General features: G+C 36.3%; 1 protein-coding gene across 1 annotated transcript in view; it reads left to right on the forward strand.

Annotated features, from left to right (window-relative positions):
* DIAPH2 (diaphanous related formin 2) overlaps positions 1-26429 on the forward strand; it is a 247897-nt gene that overhangs the window by 84666 nt on the left and 136802 nt on the right. Inside the window, exons 21-23 of the mRNA XM_074147988.1 lie at positions 6026-6127; positions 15118-15357; positions 24628-24757. Coding sequence (XP_074004089.1) covers positions 6026-6127; positions 15118-15357; positions 24628-24757 — 472 coding nt within the window. The remainder of the gene's footprint in view (positions 1-6025; positions 6128-15117; positions 15358-24627; positions 24758-26429) is intronic.

Below are 26429 nucleotides of genomic sequence, written 5' to 3' on the forward strand. Positions count from 1 at the left end.
AAAGCAGCAATAGTCTGTGCTCGGCAGGACAAGTACAACCACCTGTATACCGTAGCTGTATGTGGAGTTGCTAAGCCTTCGCCCAGTCCCAACCACTTGCCCTGCCTGCTTGTCAGGGCTGGGGGCGCAGACTGCCCACTGCTGGCCCCTTTTGCAGAGCGAGGACAGAGGTCGCCATAAGCTGTATGGGCACTGTGCAGTAGTAGCTAAAACATTGGGTTGTTATCAACACCACTTGGGTCAAAAGTCAAAGCGGTACTATATGGGCTGCTGTGGAGAAAATTAACTTCATCCCAGCCAGAGCCAGTGCACCATAAAAAAGGCAAATGTGATTGCAAGGTGTATTAGGTCAAGTATTTCCAGTAGAGAGGATAATTATTATGCTTTTGAATAATGCGCTTCTAAGACCTTATCTAAAATACTCAGTGCATTTCACAAAAATTAATTTAAAATGGAGAAGCTGAACTTAAAAACTACTTAAGATGATTGAGGGATGGAGAAACAGTCTACAGAAGGAAGCTAGAAAAGATTGGCTTGATTAGATTAGCAATATAAATAGCTGAGAGGGGATGTGACTACATTATAACTGTATGGGGAGAAGAGTGATGTGCATAAGCATTGGGGAGAAAAATGAAGTTGCATAAGCGAAGGGCCATGTTAACACCAGAATAAATGTATATGAATTCATCATGAATGCAGCTATCTAGAAACTCAGCTGCCTATAATCTTCAAAAAAGTGAGGCTTTGGAGATTGGTCGATTTCTGAAGGGAGTGGTGTGGCAGAGTTGTTTTCATAACAGGGAGGTTTAGCTGATAACCTGGAGGAGATTCCTTCTCTGTTTCTAAAGATATTAGAAATGTAGTGGGGTAAATGGGCTGTATAATCTATTTCATGTTCAGTCTATTCTGGTATATTTTTATTCTAATCTTCTGAGTTATTAACTAATTTAGCCGTTTAAAAGTTTTCAATTCTACTGATTGGAAAAATGTTACAAAGCAAACCTTACTTTCTTTCATGCTTAGCAAAACTCGTGCTTTATGAAAATGCACATGTGGAAACTGCTTTGTTCTAAATATCAAAGTGGTGAAAGCCAAATGGGTATAGCATAACCGAGCGTATTGAAATGTGCTTTTTCAGTTATGCTTCTCAAGTCCTTGTTTCTTGCTGCTTTTCAAACTTATGTTGTAATACTTACTAAAATTAATTGGATTAATCAGTCTGAGTACGTGGTAGACTATATACAGTTGTAACTCTTCCATGAGGAAAACACTCTCAGAAAAAAATACTCTCAAATCCTTGTGTGTCCTTGAGATAAATTCTTGTAAAAATATGATTGTCAAACACCTTGTTTAGCAGAATTCAGGGTGTTGTGACAGCGAGTAGGGAGTGATAGTTTCAGCCTCTTAACTTCAGCCTTAGATTTCTACTACTACTTATCTTTAGGTAAACTATTTTTATTTACCTTATTTTCATGTAAACCCACATCATCATGAATACATTAGGAAACTCTGTTTCCTAAAGTAGTGACAAAGATTTGAGTATGTAATCACTGAATGCTTTAGCTTAATTTTCAGTTATTCAATACAATTAATGAAAGTAAACATATTTAAACATATATATGGGGGGCTGCAGTGCTAACAGAGCCAAACTCTCTGTCTTAGAAGCTGAGGTTAAAAAGAGTCTATCTGTTAGCTCTAGACCATAAAGGGGTGTGGATGAGCGTCTTAACAGCTTTTGGTTATGTGGCTAAAAAAAAGAAGGCAGTTTTAGTAGTAGGTACTTGTATTTCTACATTGATGGATAAAATAATGTTTTACAGTAAGTTTATTAATGTGTACTGAAATACACATTTCTGACAAATACTGTGAAATGATTGATGACAACAGTTGGTAAGCAGTCTACCTAATGAAAATAGGTTAAAAAAATACGTTATGTAGTTCATGTCTTTGATCTTTATCAGCATTAAACAGTCAATCAAATCAGCAAGCATGTTTTACAGCTCCGTACTTTGTTTTGAAGTAGAACTTTGCGGGACATGATTTTGGGTTGATAAGAAAGGAAGCACGCTTAGGTTTAAACACAAGGCCATAGCTTAATTGTGTGACACCCAGTGAATCTGATGCTTATCTCTGTGAAGTTTATTGAACTTCGCTCACTGAGACACTCAGTACCTCCCCGGTCTAAGTGTAAAAAATCTTTCTGTAACAAGGACACTGTGTATGAGACTGCTTGTCATATGTGTTTTTCCTTATTAAGATGGGTGAATGTGTGATTCTTTCAGCTTGGAGAATTAAGTTAGCTATCACTTGCGTATTTGACAAATTAGATTGATGCCTTTCTGAAAGTTGTACCTTATAATGCCTACTTCATCAAGCCTGGCAGAGTTATCTGTAATCAAATTCTCTGAACGAATACGAATATTCCAAGAGTGATGTCAAGATTGGTATGTTTTAAAAATAAGACTTGTATCTCTAATAGTACAAGTTTTCTTTCATTAAGATTTTTATATCTGGAAAAAATATGCTACTATAGTGCCAGTTGCTTTTCTGATGTTAAAAGGCACATAACTTTTTTTCACAGCAGAGTCTTTTTGTGACATAGACCTGAACAGTCATCATTGGTTCTCTCATAGTCTCAGTGTGCATGTCCCTTCACTTTTATTCATATCTTATGGGAACGTGTGGCAATGCACCTTTTCTCGTGGAAGAAGAACTGATATGCTAATAACCTAACCAGACGAACTTCAAGTTCAAGGAGCAGATTTTGAGATGTTTTACTTCTATGACTAGTGTTGCAGAAAGTATCAAAAGATATTATTTTTGTAGCTGTAGCACATGTAAGACCTGTGTTGTAATTAAAATGCAATAGAATTGCTTATTCCATAGACACTTTATTGGAAGTAAACCTTTAAACCTGATGCTGGTTCTACTTTTTACTTATCCAAGTTTCAGAAGATGGCTTTGGATGCTAAGAACAATAAAAAGAGTTTCTATAAATACATTAGTAATAAAAGGAGGACTAAGGAGAATTTCCATCCTTTATTAAATGAAGGCAGTAACATGGTGACTGAGGGTGATGAGAAGGCTGAGGTGCTTAATGCCTTCTTTGCCTCAGTCTTTAGTAGTAGAGTCAGTTGTTCCCCGAGCACCCAGACCCCTGAGCTAGTAGATGGTGGTGGGGAGCAGAATGAAGCCCCCGTAATCCAAAGGGAGATGGTGAGGGACCTGCTCCAACACGTAGACGCACACAAGTCTATGGGGCTGGGTGTGATCCACCTGAGGGTACTGAAGGAGCTGGGGGAAGTGCTCACGGGGCCACTTTCCATCATTTACCAGCAGTCCTGGCAACCCGGGGAGGTCCCAGGCGTCTAGCAAATGTTATGCCCATCCACGAGAAGGGCTGGAAGGTGGATCTGGGGAACTACAGGCCTGTCAGTCTGACCTCGGTGCCTGGGAAGGTGGTGGAACAGATCACCCTGAGTGCCATTATGCGGGGCATGAAGGACACCCAGGCGATCAGGCCCAGTCAGCACGGGTTCATGAAAGGCAGGTCCTGCTTGACAAACCTGATCTTCTTCTGTGACCAAGTGACCTGCCTGGTGGGTGAGGGAAAGGCTGTGGATGTTGCTTACCTGGAGTTTCGTAAGGCCTTTGACATGGTTTGCCACAGCATTCTCCTGGAGAAACTGGCTGCCCATGGCTTGGATGGGAGTGCTCTTTGCTGGGTGAAAAACTGGCTGGAGGCCGGGCCCAGAGAGCGGTGGTGAATGGAGTTAAGTCCAGTTGGCGGCCGGTCACGAGTGGTGTCCCCCAGGGCTCGGTGTTGGGGCTGGTTCTCTTTAACATCTTTATCAGTGACCTGGACGAGGGGATCGAGTGCACCCTCAGTCAGTTTGCAGACGGCAGCAAGTTGGGTGGGAGTGTCTGGAGGGTAGAAAAGCTTTGCAGAGGGATCTGGACAGGCTGGATGGATGGGCCGAGGCCAATGGGATGAGGTGCAACAAGGCTGAGTGCTGAGTCCTACACTTGGGTCACACCAACCCTATGGACGCTCCAGGCCTGAGGAAGAGTGACTGGAGAGCTGCCTGGCAGAAAAGGACCTAGGGGTGTTGGTTGAATGTTGGCTGAACATGAGCCAACAGAGTGGCTGGGAAGGCCAACAGAATCCTGGCCTGTATCGGGAACAGTGTGGTGAGTAGGACTGGGGCAGTGATGGTCCCCTTGTATCCGGCACTGGTGAGGCCCCACCTCCAGTGCTGTGTACAGTTTTGAGCCCCTCATGACAAGAAGTACGCTGATGTACTGGAGCGGTTCCAGAGAAGGGCAATGAAGCTGGTGAGGGGTCTGGAGCACAAGTCTTGTGAGGAGCGGCTGGGGGTGTTCAGCCTGGAGAAAAGGAGGCTGAGGGAAGACCACCTCGCTCTCTACAGCTCCCTGAAAAGAGGCTATAGTGAGGGATATTGGTCTCTTCTCCCAAGGAATAGGCGATGGGACAAGAGGTAACGGCCTCAAGTTGCACCAGGGGAGGTTTAGATTGGATATTAGGAACAATTTTTACATGGAAAGGGTTATTAAGCATTGGAACAGGCTGCCCAGAGAAGTAGTTGATGCACTGTCCCTGGAGGTATTTAAAAGGTGGGTAGGCATAGTGCTTAGAGATGGTTTTTTGATGGTTTTTGTCAGTGTTAGGTAGATGGTTGGACTAGGTGATCTGAAAGGTCCTCTCCAACCTAGAAATTTCTATGATTCTATTTCTACATTAAGTGTCTATAAATTATCCCGCATACAGAAACAGATCGCCTCCTTTTACTCCTTTTTACCATCTCAAAAAAACTCCCTAAAGGCCACAGTGGGAAAGCAGGAAGGACACGATGTTGTCTTAGATCTGGAGGTATTTCTGCCTCTCTTCTCTAAGTAAATGTCTCCAACTCTGTCCCTTTAATTTCTTCGTTGGCTAGTGCTTGCCTATGACTCAATACCACTTGAAATTCCACAGAATCACATTCGCCTCCAAGCTACTACAGTGTTTTGGATCCCGTATCCAGTATCCAAAATATTAATAATTTTTGTTTCTTGATTTTTCTCATCATAAGTGTTTAATATGAACCAAGGTGGTTAGTGGAGATTGGAAATGAAGTAAAGGGCACCCTCTGTGTCTGGACAGTTTTAGTGTAATCATATCAGTTGATAATATTTTAATTCACTTTATTTTTTAAGATTTATGAACTTTTTTGAACAACAGAAAAATAAGACCTGATGGCACTTGCTAGCTTGCTTGAATGCAAATGCATACTTTATTCCCTTGAAGAATAACATTAATATTTTCAACTAACATATATATCAAAATTTAAATACAAAGTAAACTTTTACTGAGTGTCTCTTAAAACAAAGTTTTCATCGGCCTTAATATAAATATTTGATATATTTAGCATATCAGTATTTTGAGATGTTAAGATCATATAATAAATCATATAATTTTCTTTGGGGACATGGATTAGACTTCAAACAAGCTCTGCTTTTTGCTGAATTCCAGTATATTTGCCACCCAGAAGATTTGTACAATTTTGAGATGTTGCTCTTTTTTGTGTGTAAAGTGTTTTTAAGTGAACTTTGTGGACAGCTATTTTGAATGTCTAAAGATTATTTTTGTAGTTAGTTATGTCTTACTTTGCACAAACCAGTTATTTCTTGATTAATATTTAATGAGCAAGATGCACTCATGAGGGCAAAAAAAGATTGTAAATAGAATATAATTCTTCAGGGTCTGACAGCATCAAGGAGTTTGGTCTAACTTTTTCATACTGAGAAGGCATTCTTCAAATTAGAGACTGTAACAGAGGTGCTGATGTCTGTACTAAATACTGTTTTGATTTGATGTGGTTTTAGTGTGTTAAAGCTGCGTACATAAAAAAAGCTTCCCATAATTTCTTCATGCATTTCTGTGTTGTGGTATTTTAAGGATGTTATTTTAAGATTTCAGCTAGTTTAATATAACAAATTTAATATAATGCCTTGTTTGTTTTAGAATCTAGTGAAGAATCTTCCTGAGCAGAAAGAACTCAATGCCTTAGCCGAATTAAAGGATGAATATAATGATCTTGCTGAGCCAGAACAATTTGGAGTTGTGGTATGTATTAGTGCAATAATTAACCAGAGCGTTCTATTTTGTCAAAGAGAATAAAAAGAAAAATTTTGGGTTTAAATTATTTTGGTTAGTGTTGTTGCAAGTCCTGCAGTAGAAGAAGTTATAGTCTGTTTATTGATGAGTAATAATATATAAATTTCTGTAAATGCATATTATGTGATTTTCTGGAAGGAGTTATCGTATGTAGGTAAGAGCAACCAAATCTTTTGTCTGAATGTCTTGCATTGTCTGTATGTCGTGTATGTCTATTAAACATATGTGCTCAAACATACAATGCTCAAAAGGCATTGACAGCTTCAATAAAATTATTCTGCTGTATCAAAAACTATAAACAGCTGAAAGAGTTAATGTGCCTATAATATCTCATGTCATGTTATACCCTTTGGTTAAAAATAAAAATGCATGTATGTGTGTGTATATATACTTTATGTGTACATGTGTATATACAAACACATAGCAACCTGCAAAATTGCTCTAGAAGAGGTGTGGATTCATATCAGAGCTGAAATTGTAGATCATATTCTGCTGCTTTTATTAGTGTTCAATACATATATCTATTCCATAAGCAGGGATATGGTGTATTATAATGGTTAGAACCTGTCTCCGAATGAAATCATAAAAATTGCATAAGTTAGCCTAATACATGCTGGCAGTTGATTGCATGATATGGAGTATTAAGCTAGAACTTGGAAGGCTTTTTCTTCTGCTTCTGGTCTTCCAAAGACCTCATAAGTCCTTAGGCAAATTAGTTCCTGTTTTCACTTCACTTTGTCAGCCTAGAAGATTATAATGATGATGATAGCCTCTCTAATATGTTTAGAATTTATCCCTAACTCCACAAGAGCTAGGTTTGCTTTTGCTGGATTTTTATGGTGTTATGTACATTAAAATGTATTAAAACAGAAATAGGGTGTATTAAAAGGAAAGACTGAAACCAGCTTTTTACTGAAAAGCTTAGATATGAGCTTAATTTGGCCTCAGAAGTGCCTTTTGAGTTATGCCCCCCTCCACCCCCCCACCCTGGGGGCAGACGGGCACACACACATTATTTGACCTAATGAGATTTTGTAGAGGATTTAGGAAATGAGAGATATCAATCCTTTTGCAAAAATTTAAGCTATTGATTTTTATTTTTTTTAATAAATGACATGAAGTTCCAAAAATGTTTTATTTCAAGAAAAAGATGAGGAATTTTGAAAGAAATGTGAGATGCATTGCTTAGTCTTATTGCAAGGTCTGCAGCAGGAAAACATTACCGTCGATTTATTGATCAGTAACAGTCTAAAAATCTCTATAAATACATATTTGGTGCTTTTCTTGAAGGAATTATGGTATGCAATATATATAAATAAATAGTATTATGTTCATATTAATGTATATGCAATGTCTTATAGTAGAACATCCATATCTACTGATTCACATGGATATATATTATATGTAAGTATGGATATATTATATGCATATATCCTGTATTTTATAGACTTTGTTTTAGTCACTCTGAAAGTGTGTGTTACGTGACAAATAGGGACCAATGTGATGAACTGTCAGTAGTACTTCCAGCCCTACAACAAGGCAGACTTTTGATCCCTGGGAAGTAAGGAAGGCCAGAATGATTCCTGTCTGCTCTGTGCTCCCTGACTATTTTTGAAATGGCAATACGGAAGGGATGCCAGGGAGTGATTGATTTACCAAATGCATATTTCCCTTCTACAGAAATAAGGCCAAACAAAGTAGGAAATTACTTATATTTTGTGCAATATCTGAAATGTGTCTGAGGGAAACACAGAATGGAGGCAAGCAAATTGGAGGCATTAGGACAAATGAATAATCTGATGTATATGAATTCTATTCAGTGAACTACTTAAAATAAGTAGAGAAATTCAGAAAACATTTCTCCATTTTACTGCTTTAAGTTCCTTAATGTTCCACCCTGATCTTTACAACTTGAATCCTTTCTGAACGCAGTCCCTTTTTTTGCCCTGTTATAAACATCATACCTACCTTGTCTCTTCTGCTTCAACCTTTCTCCCCTACTTGGGTTTTACTGCATCGCTCTATATAGCTTCCATATAAAGATATTTCTGGGTGAGTGTACTGTTTATCTGCATTCTCCTGTCATGCTGCTCTGTGGTGGGTAGCAGTAAATTCCTCTTCTACTATGGAAAGCTGTGACAGTGGCACTGCATTCAATATTCAGCCACCTTTGTGGTCAACACTGTTTTCCTTATATACAGTCACAATTGCCTGAGTGCCATCCTGTGCTTTTCTTCTTGAACTATCACCATGCGCCTTCTAAAATCCTCTGGTTCCGTCTTCTTTGTACCTTCCCTTTAGGTATAAACAGGTAACAGAGTCAAGAACAGCTATTCAGGAAAAACCCAGGTCTTGTGGATTACCCCTGGTAGGCAGCTAAGCACCCCAGTGGGATGGGGAAGAAGAAGGGAAGAGTGCATGTGAGAAAACTCGTGGGTTGAGATAAAAATAGTTTCATAAGTGAAGGAGAAGTGGAAGAAGAAAGAGAGAAAACAAAGGCAAAGAAATAAACCAAAGGTAGTCACTCAGTCTCACATGTGTAGGCTGATGTAGAGCCAGAAGCCTAACGGATCTAGGGCTCCCTCCTCCACCTTCTCTTGCTGTGTGTGATGGTATATGGCATAGGACAGCTCTTTGGCTGGTTCGGGTCACTTGGCTGGTTGTGTCCCACCCCAGCCTCTGGCACCCCCCCCAGTCTGTTCTCTGGGCTGTGCAGAGTGAGAAGAGAGAAGCCCGTGGTGCTGTGCACACATCGTTGGGTGTAGCGAAAGCGTTGGTGCATTAACAGCCTTCTTCTGGTCATAAGTCCCAAACACAGCACCCTACAGGCTGCTGTAAGGAGCAGGTCACTCCATCCCAGCCTGACCCAGTATGGTAGGAGTAGTCAAAGTTTATTCTGTTGCTGCCACCGTTTGCTTGCTTTTCCTCAGCTTGTGTAGAAGCATGTTTTTTAAGAATTGGGGTAACTGTATGTGACCGCTTATGCAGAGGTGACATGCTGGAGGCTTGTTGGTAGATAAAATTATTTCTTCAGTTCCATCCCTGTGCAGAAAGTATTATGAGAGAGATTCATTAGTGTCTGCAGCTTCATTAATAACCTAGTCTGAAATTCTGTCAGGGCGTAGGATGGCCAGGATCAGGTTTTGCATTTTGCACTAATTTTGGTTGTAGTTGACTAATTGCCTTTTCATTTTGGGTATATACCAATATGCTGGTGGAAATGGAAGACTGAAAATAAATTTGTGTAATTATTTAAGGTATTAAAAGGCTGATCTGTAACAGTGGAAATGTTTTTCATAAAGTAAAGAAAACCTGCAAAAAACAAGTCTTTTTCATTCTTTGCTGCACACTTAGCTTATTTTGGTTGGGTAAGTATGAATTCAATAAGTGGAAGAATGTAACTGATACTCTTGTTTATCTGTATATGAATTGGCTGCACAATGAGTATGAATGACAGTACAAAACCTAAGTTTTCTGTCAGTAAAGTACTGAGATACTACAAAACTTAAGTATATGACAACACTTGGAGAATGTTTTTGTTCTCGTATTTGGAAGATTATATACTGTCAATTCAGAAGGTCACAGATTAGAAGGAATAGTTCTCTTGCTTTGTCTTGATCTAATGGTAAACCAGAAGCATTTAATGAAGCTGCCAATATACAAGTAGCGTGTATTGAGTATATGTAGACCGAAAGTGTTCTTAGTACAGTTTTTACCAGAGTTTAAATTCATGTCAGTTTGTTTTACTCATAGATACCTAAATCCCACTTGAACTAAGAGGAATAGCTTTGGATTTTTATTGTTGTTGAATAGTTTACTTATTTCTTTTAATCAGATGTCTGTCAGTTAGGTCTAGTACTCTTATTCCCTCATTCTTTTTATGTAGTAGTATGATTTGTTTCTTTCTTGCAATGTTGAATTCTGATTCTGTTGGCAGTTACTTTCACAGAAAAATTATACAACTATAAATGAAAGTCACTTGGGAAACTATAATCTCTACTGGTTGTCTTAAATACCTTGGGATCGTGCATTTATCTGGCTTATGATTGCTACTGGATTGAAACCAAGTGGTCCTTGTTTTTTCACTTGAGTATATTAGAAAAAGTCATGAAAGTACCCGTTTTTTCTTACAGTACGAATACAGTCATGACCAATTTTTGGTGATGCATTCTTTTGAGGAGTGGCTGACTACAGAAAATTTAGGAAGCATTTTAAAGTATTTCATGGTACATAAATTAGAAAAAAAACTTGTTTAATCAAACATCTCCTAATGGTGATGTTTGCCTCATGAAGGAAATGAGTTTCCTGAAGCTTGTTTGGTTATTCAACTTTACCATCTGGTTTAATAAAAAAATCTTAACATTTCCTTATGGGTAATGACTGTCTTATTTTTAGAGGCCTCTAACTACATTAATACTATTAATGTGCTGGTTTTGTTTATGTTTTTGAATTAATTGGACAGTCCATAGAAGTGGAAGAGATGCAGCTGAACTGAAGCTCTTTACTTGACTGGAGTCCTTTCTTGCTATGTGTCGAATTAATTTCAGAGTTTTGCAGTAATAGTAATCTTGATGTTATATGTTTAGGAGTAGAAGATGACAGAAAGACTATGTTAAGTAATATTGAAGATGTATACCCTTATTTGTATGTAAATTTAGGTATGCTAATTATTAAGAGATGATAATTGGCTAATCACTGTGCCCATCAAAGTTAATAAAGATTGGAATAAGTTGTTTAAAATTTGTGTAGAAAAACTATACTTAGTAAATGATTAACTTATTAGAAGAGACCGATTAACTGAATATTCAGCAGATCCGTAAATTAGAATTGGATTTTCATTTAGATGAAATGTTAAAAGCAATAATATATTCAAATTAGTTATTTGAACTGTTTTTGAAGTTGTATCCTGGGCAACACAACTTCATATAAAGAAAAGTTTGTGTTGATGTACAGGAAGAAAAATAGATTAACTGAATCAGTTGTGTAACATAAAATAAACCAGGCAGAATGTTCTCTTATTTTTAAATGTAAAACTTGTGTTTAAGAGGGAGGTTTTTTTATATCGTGGGAGCAGCTGCAACTTCTGTAAGGGTACTTGCTTTCAGTTCCAGTGCCAGTGGAATAAGTCTCATCTGTGCTATAAAGTGTGAGTATCAACCATTTCCTGTCAACTCAAAGGACTGGCTAAAAGAACATAATAATCTTTTGCAGTGTTTTAGTGTATTTGAACTCGGAGAACTTTGCCCACTTCTCTTTACCACGAACTGTGAGTTGAAGTCGAGCTAAGAAGAATATTACCGCTTTTAAAATGACCGCCCCACAATTATGTGGTGCACATTTTAATTAATAACTCTTCAGTGAACCTCTAAAACAAGTGACTGGAGCTGACCAAAGAATTTTCTGGTGTGTGTTCAGGAAAAGTGGGAGGGGTTATTTGCTGGTATCTAGTGAATGCAGAACTTCATTCAGCTGCTAAGAACTGGTTTATCAGTTTCATTGTTAAAGCAAAGGGATATGTTCACTGAGTTGCTGCAGAGACGTGCAGGTTCTGTGACCCTGTTTGCTGTGTAACCTGGACTAGCTGTGCTGAATTGTCCTTCTGGAGAGGCAGGCAGACCTGCAAGACTTGTACGAGTTTATTGCACCTGCATTGGTTTAGAGTTAGTCAGTCATTTTAATTGAATTTATTTGCCACTTGTTTTGCCTCATTGTAATTTCTAGAGCTGCTGAAGAATTAATCTTTTTAGAACATTACTAGGGGAAAAAAAAGGGCAATTGTTTAATATATTGCAGGTAAGAGCCTGAATTAGTTGACAAATTTGTAGTATAGGATTGTCAGCGCTTTTCTTTAGGAAGTGAGGCGAATTTTATTGTGCTTTATGCCTCTTTCTCCAATAACCCTTGAACCTAGTTTAAATACAGGGCTTGAGAATTGAGCGATGATAATAAAGAATAGAGAACTTAATGAAGAACTTGATTAGGTAGAGAAATCAAACAAGGACCTCCAGTGCTCACAGTTAGCTGGAAAAAAAATAATACCTGTTTTCTTGCTGCTGTAACTGTTCATGCTGCAAGCTAATGCTTGCTATCACGTGCATGTGTTATTTCTTATGTGCCTTTGACACTACTTTTGTAAACTATAAACCATTTGACCTTTCTCTAAATGAATATAATATTTGCACCTTACTATTTTCAGAAGATTCCTCTAAGTTCGATACATTTATCAGGCGCTGAAAACATGTATTTAGAAACATGCATATGAAAGAATAAATGGGGCAGGGTGGGGAAGGAGGAAATAAAATAGCATTTGTGGTCATCTTTTATTTGTACATAAAGAGTATAATGTATATAAAACAACCCACTTGAAACAGCTCTTACGAAATTGTCAATATACTTTTAAAATATTATGCAGATCAGCAAATGAAATTAAAACTTATTGCTGGTTTGGTGGTAAAACTGCCATAGAAAGCAATTAAATGGTCACTGTCCCATGACACTTCAGAGCATTAAAGAAAGACAGTACAAATTAGCTGAAGTGTTGTGAAGGATTATTCTTCACAAAGTTTAGGTCGCACTGTTCTGTTGGCTTATACATGTTTCATTGCAGTCTGTTTTTAGGATCTAAAGCTTTTGACAACTTTTTTCCATGCCATTTTGAGTAAAATCAGTAATTGGAGATTGTTCTATAAAAGTTAAAGCAAGTTACGTGATTAATTTTAATTGCCATCTACTGCAGCTCAGTGAAGGTAGATCTTTTCAAGGCAGATGTTTTTAGTATATTTCTGAAACAGAACGATTGGAAGGATGTCGCAGGACTTTGCGTGATGTTGGCTTATAGAGGCTTACAGAGAAATTTGTGACAATTGAGATGCATAAAAAAGGATTGCAAGTTATGTTGAACGCTTCTTTTCTGGTCCTTTCCTTTTCCTCATTCAGTCTGATCATATGTATAGTTGGAGACCATCTGGAGTGCCTTCATATTTGTGTTCATTTTAGTATGAATTGATCATTATTTAGGCCCCCCAAGTCCTATGAATGTTATTGCTGCTACTTCTGGTAGCTGTCTAAGAGATAATACCAGTAGGAAAACCATGGTTTATCAAGGAGCCACAGTAAAGCCTTGGGCAACGGAGGCATGAGCACATAAAAATCTTTCTGTTTTGATAGCCAAGATGTGTGATTTGTCACATAACAAAACTTTTCTTTCAGGGGGAGAAAGTGCTTCAGGAACACCATTGATAGTGAATACATTGGGGGAGAAATCTTTTTGTGTTCTGCTAATTAAAATTAGGAGTTAGATTTGGAAGGTAATCATTCCTGCATTTAAATGAAAATTTTTAAGTGGATTAAAAATTTTCAGTACATACTTGTCTCTTTACATGTATCTTGTGAATATCTCCGTTACTAAGTAGGAGGAAATATTACTGATCGCTTGTGCAAAATACAAAAACCATGGACATGTTTTGGTAGCTTGTCTAATGAAATTGGTCACAGGGATTTAAACTACTGAAACATTTTTGTAGATACTTTTCAGTATCTGTCATTTACCGTGTTACAATGCTGTGATTTATAACCTCCTATCTTTTTATCAGATCAGGAAGGAATTAGTCCTATACTACCTTTTGCAAAGTATAGGGAACATAAAGGTGATAGTAGTTCCACAACATTTGTTTGAAAGGACAAAAAGACAAGGAGTTGAAAAGCAGGGAGTATGCTGTCTACAAAACATGACCTCTTGGGATCAGAACTGAAAGAGTATACCAGAAATGTATACTTACTTTAGTATCTTTGAGTATATTGCTTTTTTATATAGATCTTATTGTAATTAATTTCAGCCAAAACCCTCTTTATCTACCTCCTGAGTCTGATTATTCTTTGGGATACACAGATTGGGGCTTTTTGATGTTGTGACCTTGAAAACGTCTTAGGATCAGATCTGTATCATGGTGTATTGTTAAAATACCTTTGAGCTTGTTTGGTAGCTATCAATACTGGTTAGACTCATGTTGTTTGTTTTATAGCTTGCTATAAGTGTAGATAATAATGGAACAAACCCGAGTTTGGGTTTCATTTTAATTAAAAACCAAAAAAATTATCACTTGGTTAGATGTTGCACTGATGTGATGTCTAAATACCACAATTAACAGCTGACATGAGTACAGTGGCAGAAAATATTTCATGAACAACAGTGCTAATATGACCTGGGTTTATATAACTATCTGCCTAATGAAGCCTGACCTCCTGTGTCTCAAACTCACTTAGGTATTCCCATGTCCTTCCACAAAAGTCCCTAAGAATTCATCGTCTCTCTCTGCTGTTACCCTCCCAGGGACCAAGAGCAAGTTGAGACTTAAGTGTCAGCTCACGGAGAGAGTCTAAAACTGGGAGTATAATTTGTTAGCTTAATCTGTTTGAAGTGTACTGTTTGTGCTGCTATCAGCACATACACTTGAGGCATTGTTGTGCCATTTCCGAAGGAAGAAAAACTGAGAAGCTTAGTTTTAGAAAATTGGTAAATATCAGAGTTCAAGGGTAACTTCACTGGAGATGTGACACAATGTTTGCCACGTACCTCCAGGCTGATGGTTGGTTTTTGTTAACTGGTGGAACTGGCTTACATTTCCTTTGCTGGGAGGAAGGGCTTTGGCAGTGTACATGTATTGTTAGTGAGTTTGAAATTCACAAGTTAAACGGTTAGGTAACATAAAGCACTCTTATTTTCAAAATGTTGCTTTGCTGAATTTTTTCAGGCAAAGTGTATGGTTTGGGGAAAAATACCTGTGGGAAGGTATGGATTCCTGGTAATACAAGATAGGCAATGAAGACATACAGAAACTCTAGTCTTGCAGGCTGCACGGCATTGTTTTTTAGTATAAGCTATTTTGCATAAATAAGCTTTTGTTTTTTCATGTTCTGATTTTATGTCTCTTATTTTCTAGATGAGTTCAGTGAAAATGTTGCGGTCACGTCTCAATGGGATCCTTTTCAAGCTTATGTTTGAAGAGCATGTAAACAATATCAAACCTGACATAATGGCGGTTACACTGGCTTGTGAAGAGATGAAGAAGAGTGAAAGCTTTACTAAGCTTTTAGAGTTAGTGCTGTTCCTTGGAAACTACATGAACTCTGGCTCCAGAAACGCACAGTCTCTTGGTTTTAACATCAGTTTTCTTTGCAAGGTAAGATAAAGCTGTAAAACTTGTAAGTGCAGATTGATGAAACTCATGACACATGAGAAAATGCCCTAAATAGGGAAAACATTCAATCAATGTAGTTTACTGGCTGCACTGCAGTTTTTAATAATGTATAGACAAATACAAAGTAAACATTTCTAGGATGGTCCCCTGCTATAGGTGTCTTTCTCGGTGCAACGGCGATTTAAGGCAGTTGTTTAATTGTAAGTCTGTTCGGAGTCTTTGTGAGTATGCGAGTAGAACAGATTTTTCGATCTGAATTTGCTCAAATATCATGTCCATAGAATATACGTAGAGCTCAGAATATATTAAATTGCTCTAGCTACTAGTCTGTCTTTCCATCTGCTACCCAACTATCCCTCAAGCAGTGTCACTGAAGTAAGTATTTGTGATTAAAGATGAACATTGTTATCCTAGGCTTAACTTCAACTGTGGTGGCAAAGTATGGAATGCAAGAACTTCAGGTTCTCCAGCAGTCACAATTTAATGCACAGTGCTTGTTTGTTTATAGGGTAAAATGTGTTTAAGGCATTGATCTGAACTTGACCGTCTCAGTTTGTAAAGTACCTTTGAAATTATCTTTAAAATAAAGGCTTGCAACATTTGTAAACAGATTTAAATAAAAGAAAAGTCAGCATAAATCTTGCAGAGGAATTTTTCAGTTATTTTTTGTTTGGTCTAATCAGAGGGTCCAGGTTCCAAGACCCCTTTTTTGGGCACCGTGAGGAGGCCTGGTGTGTACCTCAAGGAGATTTAATCTTGCGGGGAAAAGTATTTCAAATATACAGCAAGTCTGATATGACATATTTCAGTAGAGAAAAACTGTTTGCTGTAGTTTAATGCAAAGTTGTTGCTAACTTTTGGTAAAATAAAAACCATCACCTGAGAAATCTTTAATAGCTTTTTTTTAAAGAGGCCAATTTGAAGAATTTTTTTACAAATGTAGTGCTGTGTTTTCAGTAGTAGAGGGATCTAAAGGGAATTGAAGGTTTTAAGTAGAAAACTGTTTCTTAATGAAGGGGAAGGGAAATGATGACTGCATGAATGGTGTTGTAGGATAGCGTAGAATTTGAGAAGATATTCTCACTCCAGGTGACAGATATATGAATTGATGTCAGTGCACATCCCACAGATGTTGACACAGCTAATGTAGATTGACTAATCCTGCAAATTGTTTTCCACCAAACAGAATAATTGCTGAAGCATAGCAATCTGTGATTACAGCTAAATTCCATTTAAAGTAACTGAGACAAAAATCTATGATTATTTAATTCAGCCTTGCCCTCAGAAAACAGAATCTTTTAATGTTTTTTTTGTTTGTTTTCAAGATAAATATTTCTGAGGGAAGTGCTCCCCCCACAGTGAGGTTAGAGGAAGTACTTAAACATTCTCCCTAATAAAATGTTGGCTGTGCTGTTGCATGTAGGTAGTAGGTATATTTTCTTGTAAGGTGGTGTCTAAAAATAAAATAATCACAAAGACAGTGATGGTTGTTGGAGCAAAAAAGGATGTCTCGCCAAAATCTAGACATGAAATTGTATCATTAATACCTCTACATATTGATAAGACCTTATGAATTATCACTCGTAGGTTCCAAACCCAGAACAAGTCACTTAAATGAGTGGAGATGTAGATAAGTTTTTTCCAGACAGATTGACAAGTGCGTTGTCTGCAATTTAAATTTATTGTTTGTTAGTCAAGTTAAAGATATTTTTTGCTACTTAAAGCTCTGGCTTTCATTGCTTTATGTATTTGCCATTCTAATTTGAATTAGATCAGTATAATAATGTGGTTTTGCAGGAGGTGTTTTTTTTCAAATGGTTTTGTATGTGTACTTATGCTTTAGTATCATGTTTAGAGAAGTAACCTTTTACTGCATTGACATTTAATTTTATAAATAAGAGGTGCTTACGTGGTATTCAGAGTTGTTTTTTTTTAATTACTGTTAAGAATCTAAATTTATATTTGGGTAATGACTCTCTTTATGCATTGATGATTTTCAACTGATAATTGCATTTGGGTTCTTTATTTAAGAGCTTTCAAATTATGACCTCCAATTTTCCACCTAAAATAGCAAGATGGCTTTATTGGTTTTGTGTTATTAACTGAGTACAGTCTGATGAGCCTTTGTTAACTGTTGTGAATAGTACAAAATATTAAATTATATCAGGTGGCAATATCTTTTATAAGCACCAGGTTTAACATCTGTCTACAGCCACTCATCGGCTTTATTCCATTCCTCAAGCAGCCTCAAAATTTAGTATTATTGGTCAGTAATTGGCCTGCACTGTGAAAATGAAAACTTCGTATGTGTTAGCATGGTAGGGTGAGTGTGTTGTTCTGTTTACTGTAATCTTGCTGTGAATTAAAATTTTTAGTTTATATTTCTTGGCTGAAGAAGGCAAGAAGAGAAATAAATGACATCTAACAGCAAGAGCAAGGTAGCAGTCTGCCAGTGTCATGTGGCCTATATGTTTTTGCTCTGTGGGGCATTTGGATGTTTCCAAATTTTTTAAGTTGTGTGAACACAGAAAGATTTTATTTTATTTTATTTTGTATGGTGGCAATTTGAGAAGGCCCTTTTGCTGTATGAGAGCTCTTCCTTGAATAATTTTCAAGTGTGTTTATTTCTTTTCCCAGGGAAGGTATTTCGGTCTTCAAGAGTAATTTGGGAGCCTTTTATTTTGCATTTTGATAGAATACCTGGAAAGCATAAAAATTACTAACTTATTTTAATATTTTGTGAAATACTTTGTGTACTTTTGTTTTTATGTATGGAACCATGATAAGCAATAGGATGTTACGATTTAGAAGTTACCCTTCCATAATCTCAAGTACATTGTTAGATTAGAATTCAGATATAACATGTCAAAGAAACTTTTTCCTAATTTTTTGTCTTGTTTGCCGTAAAACCTGCTTTTTTCTTTTTTTAAGCAACTTTAGAATGAGGAGAAGAATTTCTTACCAATTCGAAACATTACTTGCCTAAAGTAAGAACTGCTTCAATAGGAGTTTTAAAATCAAACAAGGCCACCTGGCTTAATGTTTTTAAATGTTAGTCATTTCTCTGTCTCATTTTTGGGACTTAGTTTGGTGACTCTTACTATAAGATAATTGATGGGAAAAATTAAGGTAAGTTAAACAATAGTATTATCCTCTGAATATTGTTGTTCTGGAAGGACTTAAATTTGTTATGTGAACAGAATTTATCATAAATCTACCTGGCTTGACTCGTTTTTAGCTGTTCTTGACTGTATATTGCTGCTTTGCCCTAAGACAAATATTTAAGTCTCAGAGAAAAAAAACCAGGAAATGTATTAGGAAAAAGCGGGATCAAACCAGTGGATATTCAATCAGTTATTTTTAAAGACTTGATGTTTTTAAGTTCTAGTTTGTAGTTTTTTTTGTTTTTTAGACCAGTGACTGAAACCATCTTTAACATCATTGGACTTTCTGCTCACGATGCTTTTAATTTCTTTTTTGAGCCAGCTGTCAGCAAGGTAGAACACAGAATCACAGAATCACCTAGGTTGGAAGGGACCTTTTAAGATCATCTAGTCCAACCGATAAACACATGTTTGTGTGTACACGTTTCTATGTACAGAATACACATAGAAAGCCAAGTTGTTTTGATGATAAGATAGCCTAATGTGCTGAATTTAGTTCTGAATAAAACCTGGGTTTTGTATTGATTTCGGGTTTTTTTGATCATCCTTGAACAATCTTAAAATTAATTGTCTGTTTAGTAGATGTAGTACTTGCTATATGATTTGAAAAAAGAAAAGAAAAAAAGGCAAGTATTGATCTGGGATAAATGTTTAGTTTTGTAAAATAAATATTCTTAAAACAGAGCTGGTAATTTTTTACACAATAATTTGTTACTGTGTAACAACTTTTATTAAAACATAAAGAGAAGAAAGCATGAATTCAGACCTGTCTGGTCATGGCTAAAAAACTGATGCCTGAGTAGTAATTGCAAATCCTTAAAAACAGATTATCTTTCTGGATGTTATATTGCAGTGTATGATATTATTGAAGAAAGAAATCATTTGTAAACAACCTTTGGCAGAAGCCAGAGAACTTAATTTTGTTCAAATAAGAGAGCTCATCATTAGAATTCATGTGCTACATGAAGACTGGCAAGCAGTAGCAGCTATTCTGCATGCACTAGAGCATTCGTGATTGCCTGAGTGTGAAGTGCTCTGTGAAAATATAAATATGACAGAAAAAGTAGTAAAGTTCAGAGAGCCTGTAGGTATTCACTAAAGGTAAATCTTTTTAACAGTTGTTGCTTTCAATTAATATGTACAAATGATCCAACTGCTGTTCTGGACCCTGTTGCAGCAGCTACTCTCTCTTATCTAGGATGGGAGAACTCTCGTAGTTCTATGAAGTTCTGCTGGACAGAAATTAAAGAGAAAGAAAAGAGGTTTGCTTTAGGCTTATGTAGGGTACAGCTTCTGTTCTTTTTGTGATGAATTCACGTCAAGACTAACAGCAAGTATCCTTTTGTTTTACTGAAGCTTTTATAGTATTCTAGCTGGATCAATGTGTTTTATGTAATAAGTAATATTATGTTACTTGTTCATCATGTAAATAGTACAAGACAAGCTGTTTATCTAGTGTGACTATTATTGACTAGTGTACATTTATTAATTATCTACCAGCCCCTTTTCTGTTAAGGTGAGAAACATTTCTAGAGTATGAGAACTTATATAACCTCATGAAAAAAAGTTGAAAGCTTTTTTTTAAGCTATAATAATCAAATCTCAACCTAATGGTAATTAAAGCATTTATTTTTTTTTAACATTCACTGTCACTTTTAACCCTCACACCTGAAAATTTAATCCAAAAATACCTGTTAAAAAATATCTGGAAGTGGGTTATGCTATGATTTACGTGTTTTAAATGCTTTACCAAGATCCTACATGTCGAGGAGTTTTTTGTTATATTAATGTTATTTCTGAACTACAGATCTAAACATGTTACTCTATTACTTGATTTGAATGGGTGTGCTTGTGAGTATTATGTTCTGTATATATTAGTCTTTAATCCTTTCCCAAGCAGTGAATCTGATAGTATTGACCATCTAAATTGATGCTTCACCATTCAGGGGGAAGCTGCTTTCTGAATCCTACACTGATCTACTGATTTTTTTTTTTTTTATTATTATTTTTACTAAATATATTATTCCCAAATTCTGTCTCTCAGATAAAGAAAAGCCATAGAATCTAAAGTTGTATTTGAAAATGTTAACACTATAGTGTTAGTGTTGTCTTTAGAAAGAAATAAATTCAGAAAACCTGGTTAGTGGCATGCATTGTTAATGTTCTCTGTGTGTGTGTATATATATATATATATATACACACAGACACTGTTCTGTAAAAGCTTTTATGTTCCAGTGTGTTAACTACTGCTAAAGATGTAGAAATGAAGCAATTATTTGTGTTCCAAATGGTGAATTCCATTACTGTTGGTGAATTTTGTTGGTTAACCAAGTCTCAGGGAACTATTATGACTTCTCTAATATGGTAGTGCTTTGAGAATTAAAAGGATGAAAATACAGAGGGCACCATGCAAAGCATTTGAAAGGCAGGCATTTTTATGATTCACAAACTTGTGTTCCAGTACATTTTAGGTCAGAAACAAAAATCCTTTTTTCTTAACATATTTTATTTAGTTTTGTGTTTTGTTTAACATAACTAGGTTACTAGTAAGGAAATTCTGGCTACTTCTAAGGATGCAACCCTTTGTACAGTCCACCTTTTCTTTTGCACTGGCCTGTGTCCATACATACCTACAGTCGTGAGGCTGGAACACCTAATAAGACTGGGAAATAGATGTCATTTTGCTGTTTTTGCTCCCATACAAACCCATAATATCACTTGGAATTTAGAACCCATAGAATATTTCATTGAAGCATGTGTTTCTGATTGAATTGTCTGTTAAGATATATTTAAGAGCAATGATATTTCTAAATCTTAAATCTTAGTTTAAATTATCATCTGTTAAAGTAACAACTAAAAGTTCAAGAAATGAGGAGGAAAAAACGTTTATGTCCACCTCCCACCCCACCCCCCCTTTTTGCTCTTAGCCTGCTAACACACTTAAGACATTTCTTTATTTGAGAAGACATTCACTGAATGTCAGCTGCCTGAGGTTTTTTTAAAATACTAGTCTTTTGATGGGAAACTAGATACTTGGTCTTGATTTTCAGTTTATTAACCTTTTAATGTGACAGAGGCCCTAAGTGTATTTTGTTTGTAAGTCTGACATCTTAAACTTACCCTTTTCCAGAGCTCTTGCTTATAAAAGGACAACTTAGCTTTCTGCTGAAGGGCAATAATATTATTGTAAAGCTGATTTTGTACATAACACGGTGATATTGTGATGTGCTGCATGCACAGTCCTGCACTTGGGACAGGCTTAAACTGTTGCCCAGGTATTGTTGGAGGGTGGGAAGCAGCTCTGCAGAACACCTGGAGCCTGGAAAAACGCCAGTCAGTGCTGTGCCTTGGCAGCAATGAAGGCTAACAGCATCCTGGGCTTTATTGATAAAAGATCATGGGTAGTGACCTTCTTTTGCTCTTAACTCAGAATTTGCTGGGCTGCATGTGGAGCATAGTATTCAGTGTTCTATATGAAAGAATCTTTCGTGTTGATTAACTCAAGTGGAGGACCACCAGGCTGGTCAGGGGCTGCTGGAGCACTGAGGAGAGGCTGATGGAACCAGGCTTGTCCAGCACGGAGAAACAAAGGTTTTGATGGGGGGACCTGTAGCAGCCTTTCAATACCTAATAAGTTACTGTGGAGATGGAGCCAGGCTTTTTAGCTAAGTGTACAGCAAAGGAATGAGAGACAGGGGTCATAAATTGAAACAAGGGACACTTCAACTGGATATAAGAAAAACAAATTTCACTTTCTTAAAATATGACTTTGTAATTCAAAATACAAAATAGTCTTTTCCATAAAGTCAAAAATGTTAAATTGTACCCAAGCATAAAAAAAGAGAGGATGCAAAAAAGTTACCGCGAATACAAGTATACTCTATGAATACAGAGTATGTGAAGACACAGCCCTGTTGTGAGCATTCCAGTTCCTATCATTCATTTCTATTTTCATATTTAAATAATATCTGCTGAACTACACTCAAGAAACACCTGTCTTCCTTTTGTTCTCATTTTATTACTAGGCTTAGAACTTGATTTTTTTAAAACTATATATATTGATTGTAAAGATCAAACAGAGTTCAATGTTACCCGTGGTGTGTCTTAGCTATTGAAGGTCAAATGCGGTTGAATGTAGCTGAGACGTGTTTCTTGATGGGGCCAAAGAAGTGGCTTTGGCACAGTTGTTTAAGATCTGAATGACTGTTTACTATAGGTTTTAAACAACTCAGCAGGTGCTAATATTAACTCTTGTTAGTATGGCGTTACTGTTGGTGACAAAACATGTTTCTGTTGTAATCTGAAGGCAAAATAATTTTGTCCTTTTAGAGGAAAAAAAAAAGGCTTTATCTACTTGATGATGTCAGAGAGATCAAAGACTGCAAATCCCACAGTTCTTGTTCACAGACAAATTGAAATGCAATTTCTTTTTGCCATGCAGATGTTTAGCCACCAAATCTACTATTTTTTTCAAGTTGGAAAAACTTCTATGTATGTAACACATTAAAACCTTTTAACTGCATACCATTACTGAGCATTGTTTAGTCTTTAATCACCGAATCGGTATGAATTAAATTGCATTCTTAATTGCCTAAATACCTTATATTTTTAAAAGCCTGTTTTTCGACTGCACTCATTTATTCTTAACAGGGTAATCCTTAAAGCTGCAAGGCCTGTATTAAATTGAACATCGATGGCAAGCCTGTCATGAGGATTATAGAATTAGAACTTCTAGTGATTTAGAGAATGAGAAAACAAATAGGAGCTTTTACGCACACATTTATGTATTCTTCTTAAATAAATCCTTGATTTCATTTGTTGTGTATGTTGTAGCTTACTTCTGTGTAAGAACTGTACTAGATGAGTTAGTAAAATGCGGTTAATAAAAAATCCTTACAGATACACTCGTAATACTAGTTCTCTATGAAAAGTGAAGTACACTTATGTCAAACTCTTGCATACACCTACTCTCTGTATTGGCCTTGTAAATAAGGGGTAATCTCTACTTCCACTAAATCTTCAATGAACTCATACATTCATTTTTTCTAGCTGCATAAAAATGGAGAAACTAAATTTGGACTTAAATTAATTTTCTCATTCCCTTAAGTTCATGATATTCCTTTGCATATACACATGTATGTGGGATTTAGCCACATATATCTGTCTACTTGGAAATTTCTCGCTAGCCCTATATTTTAACAATTATTCAGAATTCTTTTTTGAAAATAACAAATTGATTCTAGCAGTTAATGCACTTAGGTTAATGGAGAAGAGAGTGTCTTACCACCTTCAAGAAGACTAGTTTATTTCAGACCGCTAAAAATTCCCTCTGCAGTTGAGGGGGTAGTGAAAATATGCAATTACCTATTTCTTCACACTGTGCACAATTTTCATGCAGTTTTTCGTAAATAAAACTGGGTGTGTTAAATGCTCTTTCCTGGCAGTTAGGCTTACCTTTGCTTTTCTGTTGTCATTTTGTATTCCAGTAAGATGGGGTGCATTTAATTTCATGTGTCTGTGTAGAATTTGTCTGAAAGTCTTTAGGATAAAGCAGCATGTTTTATATTTTGCTTCAATAAAAAATTGTGGATTTATGACAAGGAGTTTCTTTAACTTGACTGGTAAAAGACGGAATTTTGACTTTGAGCATGCTGGCCAGCTATGCCACATTTCAGAGGGATTCCTTTAGAAATCTGGGAGTGACGGGCATTGAAGGAAAGAACTAAATTCTGTTCTGTTTAATCTCTGTTCACAGCTATTATTATTATTTTTTTTTTAAATCACAGCAAGCATTCTGAACTCGTGATGTTAAAATCTGAGAACCTTATGGACTCTCTTCAGGTTTCATTCTCAGCATAATTAATTTTTCTTTAAAAAAGTACAGCGTAGGGATAGATTATTCCCTTTGTAGTCCTAAATTATAAAGAATGGGAGAAATTTCATTTTTTAAATAATTTGTATCATTTGCAGGCCACTTGATTAGGTAACTTTTGGCTAATGAGTTTACATCTTCAATATTCACTTTATTGGAACATTTTTACTAAAAAAACTTTTTTTTTGGTCTCTATTTTCTCCTGTGTCCACTTAGATTCGAGATACTAAATCATCAGATCAGAAAACAACTTTATTGCATTTTCTGGCAGAAATCTGCGAGGAGAATTACCGGGACATCTTAAAATTTCCGGATGAATTGCAGCATGTTGAGAGTGCAAGTAAAGGTAAGCAAATAGATAAAACACCTAAAGGTAATAGCTGTTTGCTTTGACATTAAGTACTTCCAACATTTCATTTTAGATTGTAGGATTATGTAACCTGTAAGCATTGATAATCCACGTGGATTTTGCTTTTCTGGTATTTATTGACCTGAGAAAAAGTGAGGAGGGGAAAAACAGTAATAAACTTCTCTTTTTCTGCAGTAGGTTGTGAAAATAATACAGCATATTTCAGTGTGGTACTTTCAGAATCACATATTGGAAGTGCATAAGCAGAGTAATGATGATGTTTAGTTGATCATTAAGCCTTTGAAGTCTTTGAGAGTGAACACGTGTGTGTGTACACACACAGTATGTTTCTCATTTTAACACTTGATTTAACATCTGAATAGAGAATCACAGATATGCTTTCTAAAGATCCCAGACTGTATTTGAAATAGATAGTTTAAGTATTAGCATGAATGCCTATAAACAAAATGGAACTGATCTGTCTATATAGGTTTGTGGGTGGTATTGTGGTTTATGGTAGTAGAGAGATTGAAGAGACAACTTGTACATTACCATCTTGAATGTACCATATATATATATATAGACACACATATATGAACAAAGGTACATGCTACCAGCGTACAGCTGGTTGCTTCTGTCTGAGCACTGCTGTGGATATTACACAAGGAATTTTTACAATTGCTATTAATTTTACTGTTTGCTGTCCATGTTGTTTGTTCTTGGCCTCTGATACAGAGTCAAGTAACTTCTTCAAACTGATTTTTTCTTTTTTTGATTATTTTGATTTCTTACCGAGTAAGTGTCACTGGTCTGGCCAGTGTGTTCACAAGGACCTATGATAGAGTAACATAGTGATTAACTTTATGAATGCAAGTAGCAGTTTATCATTCTATCTAAATTCCAAAAAATGTTTTCTACCACTTGGTGATTCTTTTCTGGCGGTGATTTTTTTAAAGTTTAGTCTTTTTCTTTCCGCATCTCTTGTTAAATTCTTTACAAAGTCTTACGGTTTACCAGGCACATTTGATGATCTTTTATTAATTTTCTTCTGTGGCTAACACTTTACCTTGAAGCTTTGAGACTTTATAGTCTGATTCAAAGGCTCTGATGTTCTGTAAGTTGACTTGAGGAATTAAACCAAAAGAGTTAGTGAAGTTTAGTTAAGCTATAGCATCCAAAAGAGAGAAAGCATATTAATAGGAGCAAAGTCGCTAATAATCCTCACGCTTAGAATATACATGAAAAAGGTTTTATTGCAGTTAAATTTGTTTCATTCTATAAGATAAAAGCTCATTATGATTCCTATAAACGGTGCTGACTTCTTATCAGAAGCATAAATTACAGTTCATTTTTAATGACCAAAACTTCCCTTTCAGCCCTTCTTTGCTTTCTGTAACGAAGCAGATTTTTGGCAGAATAAATGTGATTTGTGCAACTTGCTTCAACTGTTCCCCATGGTACTTTTTGGGTTTTGCTTAATTGTAATGTTCATCTGCTCTGTCAGTTGTGGTCATTTTTTCTGTGTAGGAAGTTAACATGCTTTGTGTGGAAGAGAAGATTTTCACTTCCTATTTATTGTTTGGTGTTTTTATAAATCCGGGATTTCAGGGATGGACAGTTAGGTTTATTTTTCCCATAGGAGGCTTCTTTTGAAATAAATTGGCTACAT

This window comes from Numenius arquata, chromosome 5 (assembly GCF_964106895.1).
Source record: "Numenius arquata chromosome 5, bNumArq3.hap1.1, whole genome shotgun sequence".
In the NCBI taxonomy this organism is placed as follows: domain Eukaryota; kingdom Metazoa; phylum Chordata; class Aves; order Charadriiformes; family Scolopacidae; genus Numenius; species Numenius arquata.